We start from the raw sequence: 13,282 nt of genomic DNA, 5'->3' as shown, positions 1-13,282 counted from the left end.
AGAAATGTGGGAACATTTGGATCTCAAAGTCAAAGAAATTCAATATGGTGAATGCAATTCTTCAAACGAGTGGTTGAATGCCGAAGGTATTTCTTCATATGGATTGTTGAAAGTTGCAACATTACCCGTCCTTGAAAACACAATCTGCAATAAAGTTTATATAATTTTAATTTAAATATAATATCAAGACTTCAATTACATATTTAATTTGATATATATAATTACCGGTCCATGTACAGCTGACGACGATATCGCAAGTAAAGATTATGACACATGCATATGATAGTTGTATTTAAATTCTTAGACATTTAGTTACAATAGAGCATTGTCACTTTTAATATCTACTTTCTTTTATCTAATATTTCTAAGTTTATGAATTTGTTTTATGAAAATGTTGGTAAATATTTATGCATGAAAAGTTACGTCGTACATGTTAGGAACAGAAAAAGAAAACTAGAAATATCAGAAGAATGGGGAGAAATCTCTCCTCCAATTGAAGAATGAAATTGGCTATTATATAGTCCTATCAATACTTCGGTTTTCAAGACCGACTCTTTGAACCGTTACAAAATCAAATCCGATATGACTAAATCAAATCTAGTTCAAATAACTCAATCAAATCTAATCCAAATAACTCAATCAAATACATACTGTAGCGACTTTAGATCTCTAGAAAACTAGGGTGGTTACAATTCTTAACATTAATTTGATATCTTACGTAAAAATATGATTACCTGATAATCTTCAAGAGTTCGTGATTTAAACCCAGCAGCACAGTAATCAAAATAGTATTCCCAAGTTCGTATGAAACCTTGATCGAACCCGAGTTCAAGTATGTTGCTGAAACAAAATATAAATTAGATTTCGATTCGAAATCATTTATTATAATAATGGTTTAGTTTCTTACCTTTGATTGTTCAAGAAATTATTTCTCCAACACCTCAATGTTTGATAGTAATGAATTCCAATATTTTCCAAGTGCTCCACACTGTAACCAAAGGATTTTTTTCATTATTTGTTAATAATTATTGTTGAAAATGAAGAACATAAATGAATTATTTACCAAAGCCTTGATGCAGAAGTCATGGCAGTTGTTATTCTACTTAATGATGGAAGACATCCTCCTTGAAATATATATTCTTTTATAAAACCAGCACTTAGCCGATACTCTTCATAAGACTCGTCTGGCACTGATATGAACTAATGCAAAATAATAATAATGATAAATAAAAAGTAATTAAAAAAAATTAATTATCAGTAAAAAATAAAAAAATAAAAAATAATTAAACCTGTAGAACAAGAAGACCATTGTCCTGTAACACTGATTCACAAGAACCAAAAAAATCTTCCATGAATTCGTGGCCAACGGCTTCTATCATTCTACTGCACAACAAAAAAAAAAAAATAGTTAGGTCAACATTAAGATGTTTTTAAATAGATTGACCCATCTAATAAATCACGGCTGGTTTGGTGAATAACACATGTCGCACTATGGATGGTTCAACGTGTCTAACGGGTGAAAATGACGCATTGTGCTAGATCCGACATGCATTCGCAAACTAATGCGCAATTCAACTCATGAACCAAGATGCAACTTGATTCAACACCAAGACTTGAATGTCCGAGAAATTAGACTAACCCTAATTTTACTTGAATTAGAACCTATCACAGAAATTAGAAACTTTGGCCCCTAACAAGTGGAAAAGCTAGTTTGGGAAGTCACACTTCACCAAACCACACCAAATTTAGATAAATAATACTTGTAGGCATCTAAAGGACGTGCTAGCATGAGATCATTCATTACCTCAAGTGGTTATAAAATGCATGTTAAGGACTTTTGAATAGCATTTTCTTTATGATCATGCATTGTATGAATGTTATAGAAATTACTGTTATGTCCCTAGGTTGAGATTTTCGAGTAGCATGCTATTCAATGTAATTTATAAAGCTAAAAAATAGAATAGGCATGACTAGAATACAAGTTGGGAAATATGGATGAATATGTTATGTATGATGTAAGAAATTACTAAAATGCGATTATGACGAGATTTGTGATGAAAGTTGTTTTATATGTTTTCTGCTGTGTTAGAAAGGAGGACGGACTATTAAAAGTTGTGCTCTAGGCAATTGATAGATGTTATCTCCTTGTTGAGCTTGCTTGATTATATGTTTGCATATATATTTGCATGGTCAAATATGTTCTAGCTCCAAGAGTTTGACTGTATGTTCTCCCTATAGAGCATGTTTGTCTGCACAAAGTTAAGGCTAGATGATAACATAGGTTAGTACGCCACCAATACCCTTAGCACCTTACGATTGTACGTGACGGTCAGAGGGTATAGATCATAGTGCTCCCATACTAAGAAAGACTAGAAGAGTTAGAATAGAGCAACCTGAAATAAAAAGTCTACGTTAAGCCACCTAGGTGCCTTGGAAATCCAATAGACCTCCTCAGCTCCCAGATATGACTAAGGTGAAGTTTAAATTATGGATTACATACTTAGGTGATCGATAGGAATATCTCCCTATCAAAGCATCCATGAAAGAAGTCAATTAAGATTAGAGCGCTACAACTAGTGCGATTTACTTATTGACCCAAGTCAATAATTTTCTAGTAGATTTTGCACTTCAGGATTGTGAGCGATTAGAGGTTTATACTTGTGTGCACACAGAGAATAGTTTAGCCCAAGAAGCTAACCTCGAATGTCCTGAAAATGAGAGATGTGATTTAAACTTTCTAGATACCTCTACGAACCTAGTAGACCTCTACGACATCCATGAATGACAAAAGTAGTCTCCTAGCCTGATAAAAGTAGTATAGTGTGTGAGGATCTCCACTTCCCTCTTGACTCTAGTACAATACCGTTGAGTTAGCCATGAGGTTGGTTAGGAATGTGTGACTCAATGGTTTGTTGGATTACTCTACATGCATCCTGTTGTTGGGTGTTGATCATGCGGGTAATTAGTAGTTACCCTACATGGAGGATTCGTCCTATGGGAGAGCTTTGATCATGCATTTAACCAATGGAGCGGCACATATTGGGTGTAGTGCCCCCTAACCTTGGACAACTAAATGACTTGTGAGATTGACGAGTAGGCTAGCACTCATCATGTTGTTCCAACCTAATATGAAGTCTATGAAGGTAGTGCCTCATATTCGGATACCGGTTACCACTTTTTAGGCTAAGCTAGCTATCCAAGACCTATGCACAGTAAGTGCAATACACTTATTGCCTAGAGTAAAACCCATGGTCACTTGCTAAATCATGGATGTGATGAAGGCTTACAAATAGATTGCTCACTCGGTACATTTACATATTCATACCCTTTTCCCTCTCTTTTTGAGTGTTTGCTGGTTGTCGGTCGAGGTGAAGGAGCATTCGAAAGCTGTGTGGTCAGAGAGGGGATTGTTCTGTGGTGTCAGTCTGTTTTCATGTTTTTTTTTTTTCCAATGGTATCTCAAATCCATTTTTCTCTTTTATAATAAATTTAAAGAACACCTTCTTATCATTAGATTTTCTTTTGTATTTTACTTTTTTTTCTCACATTCTTCTTTTTAGTCTGGATCCAAGTTTCAAAGTCCCGAAATTTGGGTTGTGACAGTCATCTACTTATTCAATTTTTTTTTTTTAATTCATGAATCTATTGAACTATAAATTAAAAGTTTAATGTCTTATTTGATACAAAACTAAAAGTTTAGTGCAAAGTTTTCATTTTCAAAGTTTAAGGACATTAAGCTAGATTCAAAGTTCATGAATCTAAAAAATTTTGTGATCTATTAGATACATACTAAAACTATAATTTAATCAAATAATTATTATGTTATAGTACTCATTCAGGCATATTATGACTAGTAGCTTTATTTCATTTGAAAACTCACCACGATAGGATCCTATCATATTTAGTTGTACTTGATAATTCTCGATAGTCGCAAAGAAGAAACTCAATATGATCCTACAAGAAGGTTGGATCAAAATGATTAGTAATGAAACCAAGTAAGAGTGTAAAATGACTATAATTTCCCTAACATAACTTACCTTTTATTCATTACCCAACCGATCTCCTAATATCGTGAAACTTTATATGAAGCCTTATTTTACAATGTGAAAGAATTATATAAAGTTTTAGAACTATTGATCACGATTGGGGTTCGAACTAAGTTTAAGGTGGTAAAATAACCAAAATGTCTCTAACGTTCCTTTAAAATATTTCAAGGTCCAAATGCCCTCCTAATGATCCAATATTTTAAGTAAGGTCTATATACAAGAACATGAAGGGTTATGTTATATTTCAAGATGTTTGGATCAAGTTTATAATCTAAATAAGTTAGGGGTATAAGCTAAGGCTTAAGAGATGACCGAAGTGCCTCCCTAATGGTTAACCAAGATTTATGAAGGCTTAGAAGTTTAATATGACTTAAGCTCACTTTAAGACAGTGAATATGACTTAAGCTCACTTTAGGATAGTGAAGGTTACCAAGTATTATGATTAGGGTATGTCATAAGCTTAGCCCTTGATTTTTAAGTAACCAGATGCTACCCTAATTCAATATGAACTCAAGGTTAGCACTTGATTATTAAGTAACAAGGATGCTACTTCATGATAAGCTTTATCTCTTGATTGTTAAGCAACAAAGAAACTACCTAACTCAAACAAGAATCGAAAGAAGTAAAATAGGCGCATAAGAAAGAGATATTACCTGAAGGGCAAGATCTTGAACCCTTTTTTGGGCATATTTTAATTGTTGTTTGGACAAAGTAATACCGGTACAGTGACATCCAGTTTGCTTAACTATTTCAATAGCTAAAGTTCCCCAACCACACCCAATATCCAAAACCTTATGCTTTTTGTTGATTCTTGCCTATTAAGAAGTAAGGATTAGGTAACGTAAAATATATTTAGTTGTGTAATAATATAATAATCACCTTCTTAATAAGAACAGAGATTTTCCTCAATTGTGCAATCCTCAAATCTTCATCTTCCCTCTTGGTTAAGAAAACAATGCAAATCATGATATAGATGATCTGATTTTTAATAAATAAAAGTTGGTTATACGAACCTTAAAGATGGCACATGAGTACATCATTGTATCATCCAAGAAGAGAGAGAAAAGCTCATTACTCTGTACAACCAAATAAATTATTCAATAAGAGAGAATAATTTGATACAATTTTAAAGAGAGTATATTAGTAATTAGATTGTAAGGTTGATAGGGTGATTTGTTCTATAATTCTTCCCCTCAATATTCGAAATCTAGAATTTTAAATAGATTCAAGAGGTTTAAATTTGAAGTTCCTGGGATTAAGTTATTAAAAGAAAAGAAATATTCACTTTATTAGTAATGTGGTAGGAGCTATAAATTCTCGTAAAATTTTTAACCATAATTTTATATCTTTGGATCATTTCTAGTCTCAATTTATTTATGTAACACTGCTCTACTCAAACGCTACAATCTCATACTTATTTGAATTATCTTATATTTCTTTTGTTTGTTATTTTTCAACGTTATTCTAGTTATCTTTTAATTGAATACGAATAAAATTGAAGAGATATCATCAATCTAAAGACGAAAAGAAAAAGATTAAGAAACTGATGCATCCATATACTACCAAGTCGTAATGACGAGAAATATTTTTACGAGCTTGTGCAATGGTGTTCTTTCTTGAAGTATGCCGAAAGAAATACTTTGCAGATGCTATAGTTGCCGTAAATAGTGGAGGAGACCACCATCCCCTACAAAAAGTAGATCACCATTACTAACAATAAAAAATTATCAGTTCAATGTTACTAAAGTTGTCCTAAATTAATTATTCGGTAACTTTCAATTCATTGTCAACTTTAATAAATTTTCTAGTTTATAGATCAATTAAATATAAAATCAAAAGTGTGATGTTATTACTTAAAAGATTAAATGTTTAAAGACTAATTATAAGCTTACAAACTTAACTTAATAAGTTACTCACTTTAAGAGAATTGTTAGTAGACTTGATAGAATAAGTTACTAATGTATGGAGCAATTATAGGAAAATTGGTAGTAGATAGACAAGTTTTATACTCTAACGAGGAAGATGGTCTGCCAGTGGTTCTTAACCTGAGGAGAAAGTCTAAGAAGCTAGTTAGTACTTCATAATAATAATAAAGAGAATTGAAAGCTAAGTGCTTGAGGTTTCCTTTTTTCAAAACATCTCTCCCCTCACATTGTTCTTTTTGCTATCTTTATTTGTTTTGATGTATTTGGGTCGTGAGCTATTTCCAACACTTATTAAACACTTGTTAAAGTTAATGAATATATTAGAAACACAAAAATGTAAATTCAAGAACCTATTAAAATTTTTTAATGTGAGATCCACATCGGGTGGAGAGCCAAATGAAACATTTTTTATGTGGGTGTGAAAACTTCTCCCGAGCAGATACGTCTCAAAACCATAAAGCTGATGGCGATACATAACCGGGCTAAAACAGACAATATTTGTTAGTGCTGGTCATGGTCCATTACAAATGGTACCAGAGCAAGATACCGGGCGGTGTGCCAGCGAGGACGCTGGACCCCAAGGGGGTGGATAGGATACCCACATACATTTTTTTTTATAAAGGAGTGAAAACCTCTCCCTAACAAATAAATTTTAAAACGGTGAGCCTAACGACGATATGTAACGAGACGATACATAACACGCTAAAACTGATAACATCTATAAGTGGTGGGGTCTTACAATTAAGCTCCTTCAAAAATGAAACTCGTAATTAAAATATCTTATAATTCATATTTACCTTCTCGTATTAGAAGAATTTGTATTCTTATTAGCAATGAGAAGCTGCAAAAGAGAAGGTGTGCATGAACGAGGGCGATCATTAAGAACCTTAATTAGGATTAGAAAGAAATGAAGTAATTAAGCTCACCAAAATAAGGTTAAGAAGACCTTCTTCTTTATCCATTAATGAAAATTCTCCATTGATATATGCATCTGCAAGTCCTAAGTCAGCTTCTGTCATAACCTGCCAAAATAAATTATATTTTATCATTTTTTTTCAACAATTAATAAAAAAAAAAAAATTAAATTACCTTCCAATAAAACTGAGAGCTGTGAACTTTTAGAACAACCTTTTGGAGGGAGCTATTAGTTATTGTTCCCTCAAAGGTAAATATTTCCCCCCCATCTTCCATTATACTGTCATCAAATTTATTATAACCAATATGAGTTCTCATTAAGAAGAAACAAATGAATATACTATCGTGTTGGCTCACATTAACGATCCGGTCGATATGTATCGACCAAGAAATCTTGTAACGAAAAGGCGTGCTCCTTTTACTGTTAGAGACGATATCGTGTGTTTTGGATTGTTTAAAAGACTGAACGTTGCCATGCTACTTGCCTGCATTCAAGGTTTTTGTGTTACTGAAATTAAATTAAATTATTCAAAATCTACAAAAACAACTTGAAGGAATAGATTGGCACCATTCTTAAAATTACTTAAAATTACATTTTTGAGTCAAAACAATGTTTTTGTTTTTTTGTTTTTTGTTTTTAGACGTTGACTCGATCATTTTAGTTCAAGTTTCACCTTTTTATAAAAAAAATGTTTCTAAAATTCAACTTTTTGAAGTATTTACCTGAAGCAGTTACGAAATGCTTTTATTTCTCAAAAATTAAAATTAAAAAGTGGAAAAAAAATCATTAATATGAATGTTACCGAATGAATCTAAATATGTTACGAAATGAAGATATGACGACAAAAATAAAATAAAAGTCATGTTTGAAAGTGAAAGCAAGAATGGTTACCTTGATATGATTCACAAAATCAATGTTCTCTTCTCTTCTCTTCGATGCTATCATACTCATTTATAGAGGTTCCACAATAAATATAATTGTAGGCTAATAAATGTAAGAGAGAAACTACGACATCTAATCAAAGGCCGACCTAGAGCTAAGAGGACATGAATTTATATAACTTTAGAAGTTTATTGTGAGAGATCTCATATCGGTTGGAGAGAGAAATGATTGTCAGTGAGGATGCTGGACCCTGACGAAGGGTGGATTGTGAGACCCCACATCGATTGGAGAGATAAACGAAGTATTTTCTATAAATGTGTGAAAATCTATCCCAACAGACGTGTTATAAAAACCTTGGAGAGAAGCTCGAAAGTGAAATCCCAAAAAGGACAATGTCTGCTAGTGGTGCGCTTAAATTGTTACAAATGGTATTAGAGTAAAAAACCAAGCGGTATGTCAGTGAGGACACTGGGCCCAAAAGGGGAGAGTACTGTGAGAAATCTCACATCGATTGGAGAGAAGAATGAGTGCGAGCAAGAACATTGAGCCGTGAAGGGAGTGGATTGTAAGATCCCACGTCGGTTGGAGAGGGAAACGAAATGATTGCCAACAAGGACTCTGAGCTCTGAAGGGGGTGGATTGTGTAATCCCACCTCGGTTAGAGAGAAAAACGAATCATTCTTTATAAGAAAGTGCCTAATTCCTATTATTGAACATTTTTTAAATAATATATCCATTAGCTACAAAATTAGTTTAACGGTTGTATAAATGTATTGATGTACAATATTTAGATTAGTTAATCTTATTATAAATATTTGTATAATTATAAACATAAATATATAAACTAAGAATGAAACTTATATACAAATCTAAGTTTTTAAAAATGGGCTTATCAGTTAATTGTTAAATTATTTTAACTCTTTTCTTAAATGATTAAATTACTATCACAATTTAATAATTCAGGTTCATAATTATAATAAATGGAATGTGTAAAAGTATTTTGGAAAGTGAAAGTAATAATGAAATTGAAAAATAATGGGATAGGGAAGAGAGGATACCAAAAGTTAAACGGACCATTCTCCGCATTAATTTATGTTTGGTTCAAAATAAAGATGTTTGGCTGAATAACTTCATTTAAATTTCAATTAAATTGAAATTATGAGAACCTATTTATAATAACTATTTATTATATCCATCAAGTTATTTCAATTATTTTACAAAGACGATAAAAAAGTGTAGTCCTAATGCTCCCGACTGAATCAGACTCAAAGAGATGGAATCGAGGAACCTAGAGATGTGAATCTATGCCAAGGCTGCCAAACCACCCTAGGGACCTAGAAGACCACTGCAACAACCCTAGTAGATAAAGGTATCCACCTAGGCCGATTGTAGACAGTAAAGTTTATGGAGATTCCATTTCCCTTTCCATTCCAGTACGATACTGTTGAGTTAGGTGTGTGGTTGAATAGGAACATGCTACTTCATAGTTCACTTGGATTCCTTTGCAGGGTGAGTGGGTATTGATCTTATGAGTAGTCAAGGAAGCTAACACATACAAGCGTCGCACCCCTAATCTTAGGTGACTACATGGCTTGTGGGACGAGTTCCCTAAATACCTCCCATGGATGATGAGCAGGCTAGCACTCACCATGTTGTCCCCACCTATTAGAGAGAGTTTTGTGAGGTATCACCTTAACCTTGGACACCGGTTACCACTGCGTAGTCTCCCAAGTCTATGAACAACAACAGATCTCCACCTAGAGCTTAGAGTAAAGTCCGTGATCACAAGCTAGGTCTAAGATGTGATGAGAGCCTACCGATAAATTGCTTACTGGATATATTTATTTACTCACCCTTTTTCCCTTTTATTTTTTAGGTGTTCGCAAGTTGCTCGTCTAATTACATTTTATAATTCTATCCCAAATCCATTTCCCCTTTGTAATAAATTTAAACAATATTGTCTTTTAATTGTATATCTTTTGTATTTTTATTGTGATATTGTTTCACTAATTTGATTTTGATTTTACTTCATTTTATTATTTTATTTTATTTTTATTTATTTTCGCTTTTGTCTCTTTAGTCTCCATTCTGGTTGATATGAACCAAGAGACATCAATCATACAATATACTCTAAATTGTAATCTACCCAAAATTTATAACATGAAACTTAATTCTTGTTCGATGTGGCATGAATTGAAATATCTTTTGATAATTTCAACTGTATTTTCTTTACATCTTCATTGAAGTATATTGTATGATTGATGTCTCTTGGTTCATATCACGGGTTTTGATGACTGAAAATTCAAGTTGTGACACCTTGGATTTTTCATACAAGAAATAATATTAAATTATAAATAAAATAATTGTTAAATAATTAATTACAAGACTAGCTCGAGGATGAGACTATGAATCCTCCCACAAGAGAGGTAGATATTCATGACAAACTTCATGAACAAAAAAAAGCTACAAATAAAGGCCCTCGTTCGCTTCATATGCAAAGTGACCTATCGAGAATCTGAATACCTACAAAGGGTGGCTCTCCATGTCGTCTAAGTCAAAGCGTCAAAAACCCATGCATTGGGGACCTTGAAGTACTATTTGCTTTCCAAAAGAGAGTGAGAGAGACAAAAGAGCCAATAGAATGAGGTCTTATGTACATTGAGGTCTTGGTTAACCATAGATCTACCAAGAGTAGAATGATCAATTCTAGAGTCATCCACAACTTCATGATAGAGAATGAAGAGAAACGCTTGAACACTATCAAGCATCAAGACACTGGGACGATGAAACTGTCAATTTTGTAATTTTGTAGCCTTACCTATCTCAAAAGTTGCAAAGAGAATTTCGATCAAGTTGGAGACTTGGATTGAGCAAACTGATTTTATGATAATCAAGATGAAGGATTTCAATGTCATGTCAGGAATAGATTTTTTTTTTCTTAAAGGCAAGGTCATTTCCATGCCCCAAACAAAATGCTTAGTGGTTATGAGGTCAAACCACACCATCATTCAGATCCATACCCGATAACCAAAAGGGTGAAGATGATATCGATGCTATAATTGAGACTCAATCTTTCCCATTATGAACCCACGCTCATCATCGTTCCCATTATTGAAGAGGAGGGCTCGAGTGAGCAAATTCAAATAAAACCTTACGGTCACAAGAGGAAAACATCACAACATATTGCTTCTCCACCTAGAGTGATAGATCTAAAATTGATTTAGTATTAGGGACGAGATCCTCTATTACAAATATGTGTCGTATGCCTCAATCGGAGCTAGTTGAATCTCATAAATAGTTAAATGACTTGTTGAATGTCAAATTTGTTATTGATCACTCGAATGATGGGGAGAGGTCCAAGCGAATACCTCCACCAAAAGGTGGAGACAAATCTCCAAAGGAACTAGTGTCTAATCGGGAAAAAAATATCCAAACGAATGAATAGAATAATTGGTCGGAAACACAAGCTGTAAAAAGTTTGGAAGTGAAGACAAAGTTCTAATCAAGCTGAGATCCGATCAACTTCGATTCCAAAGCAATAAGAATCAGTAGTCGATGCGAAAATACTATAGACCGGTTAAAGTCATGTAGAAGGTTTGGAAGGCATCATACAGGAACCGATTGCTCCCATGGATGAGGACTAGTTATTTATCCACGTCATAAACTTGAAACGTATCCCAATCAAGAAGACACCAATAACAATGCAGCAACATGACCTCTTGCCATGATGAAGAATCTCATTACGAAGGAAGTAGAAGAGAGTTTGGTTGAATGATACGACACATCAACGGATCAAGAAAAGACTTATAAAATTTCTTGGTAGATCGAAAGAGATATCACAATGCTGAGATCGGTTGGAAATACTTCGAGAGGGCTAAAGTCAACCTCATTCTACATTGCTTAGTTCGTGAAGAGTTAGTTGATAAAGATGTCAACCAATTGAGTGGAGGAGAATATCACAAGCATGCTTGTCAAAGGTTTATTACCTGTAATCGCATTCTAGATGTCACTGTCATGTTTGTCCAAGGCGTAATGTCAGTGGCCTCATGCTCGTTCCAAATCCCTTTTACTTGTTTTTACGGAGTTAGGTCTTTATCATTTCTATTATGTCAATTTGAAGGTGTATGACTTGTTTTTACGGAGTTAGGTCTTTATCATTTCTATTATGTCAATTCGAAGGTGTATGACTGTTCACCAAAATCATGTTTATACCTACCAGGATCAAAATGCCTCAAAACTTACTATAGGGGATTTGACAAGTTTTCAATTCTTCCTATCCCAGTTATATGGAAAGTCTTAATAGTTGCTTTAAGTCCTAATAGTTGCTTTAAGGCGCCCAATCTTTGTATTTATAAGATATCTCTCTCTCATCTCTCACTTATTTTACCTTTTCATCTTTTCATGGATCTCTGTCTCCATCCATCCCATGTAGATTTGTTGGCTCTACACCAATTAGATTTTAGTTCATTCATTTTAAACGGATGAAGTCTAATTTACGAACTTTCAACTACTTGTGGTTCAATGATTTTACAAAAATAAGGATAAAAGGAAAGAACATATCATAGTCGGGTTCAATTTAATTAAAGGAGAAAAGAGATGTCTATCATATTGATACAAATCTATCACCAAGCAACCATAAAAAACATCTATAAAGGATAAAAAAAGATTGTTGATAGATATAAAAACCGCATATTATTGATATACTCTATCATTGATAGACTTTAAGACTTCGAAAAATGTAACATTTGTAAATTATTTCTGTGTGATGCATTTGTAAATTTATTGGATAGTTAAAAATAAGACAAACAAGTCTGCCCCTCATTATTTGTGACATCTTTGCAAATAAAAAGTTACCAACTTTCTATTACATCACTAACAACGACATGATAAAAAAGACTGTAAAATATATAATAGCGTTTTGTCGATTCTATCTTTTTATTATTTTTATTATAATAGAGAATCAATAAAGAATCTGTATCTAAAAATATAAACACTTTTAGAAAATTGTTATTATTATAGCAGGACGTTGAAAAGCCAATAATACAGATATTGTTACATTGCATAGTTCTTTAGGTGACCCAAACAATTAATTAAACATCCATTTTTAGAAAATAATAGGTTGGAAAAATTAGGATTTTTTTAAAGTTAAAATCTTCCCATCTTTTCTAGTTAAAACAAAAATAAAATACTATTAACAAAGAAATTTTTTTTTAATTTAATAATTTAAAAAATGAGAGATCATGTTAAAATGATAATTAGTGTCTTATCTTATAAGATAGACTTAAATTTAAAAATTAAATTTACCTACCTGACATGGATAATTAAAAATGGCTAAACCATATAAAAATAATAATGATTAAATAAAATAAGAATAAAATAGTACAACAGATAATTAAAATTAGAGTTAAATAAAATTAGAGTTAAAAGGGTAAGCATTAACCTATAAATATCACTCCACACCTCTTCTATTATCCTATCACTGGCTTCCTTTTTCTCTCTCTCTCATGCTTATC

General features: G+C 32.8%; 1 protein-coding gene across 2 annotated transcripts; it reads right to left on the bottom strand.

The window, feature by feature from the left end:
* On the bottom strand, window positions 1–7,804 carry LOC111439562 (tuberculostearic acid methyltransferase UfaA1-like). Of its 2 annotated transcripts, XM_023077178.1 has the most exons (15): window positions 7,779–7,804; window positions 7,244–7,371; window positions 7,061–7,166; window positions 6,898–6,993; window positions 6,769–6,812; window positions 5,610–5,733; window positions 5,060–5,122; window positions 4,926–4,985; window positions 4,700–4,861; window positions 3,881–3,954; window positions 1,290–1,383; window positions 1,064–1,200; window positions 908–988; window positions 735–840; window positions 1–144 (listed from the first exon to the last, which is right to left on the bottom strand). In XM_023077178.1, the coding sequence occupies exons 2-15, from the start codon at window positions 7,360–7,362 to the stop codon at window positions 40–42; spliced, it is 1,371 nt and encodes a 456-aa protein (XP_022932946.1). In that variant the 5' UTR covers window positions 7,363–7,371; window positions 7,779–7,804; the 3' UTR covers window positions 1–39. The 2 variants fall into 2 exon arrangements, with proteins under 2 accessions (XP_022932946.1, XP_022932947.1); XM_023077179.1 differs by lacking the exon at window positions 5,060–5,122.
* Between the last annotated feature and the right edge of the window lie 5,478 nt (window positions 7,805–13,282).

This window comes from Cucurbita moschata, unplaced genomic scaffold (genome assembly GCF_002738365.1).
Source record: "Cucurbita moschata cultivar Rifu unplaced genomic scaffold, Cmos_1.0 Cmo_Scf00096, whole genome shotgun sequence".
NCBI lineage: Eukaryota > Viridiplantae > Streptophyta > Magnoliopsida > Cucurbitales > Cucurbitaceae > Cucurbita > Cucurbita moschata.
The sequence above is the reverse complement of the archived record's forward strand: the minus strand, read 5'-3'. Positions and strand labels throughout refer to the sequence as shown.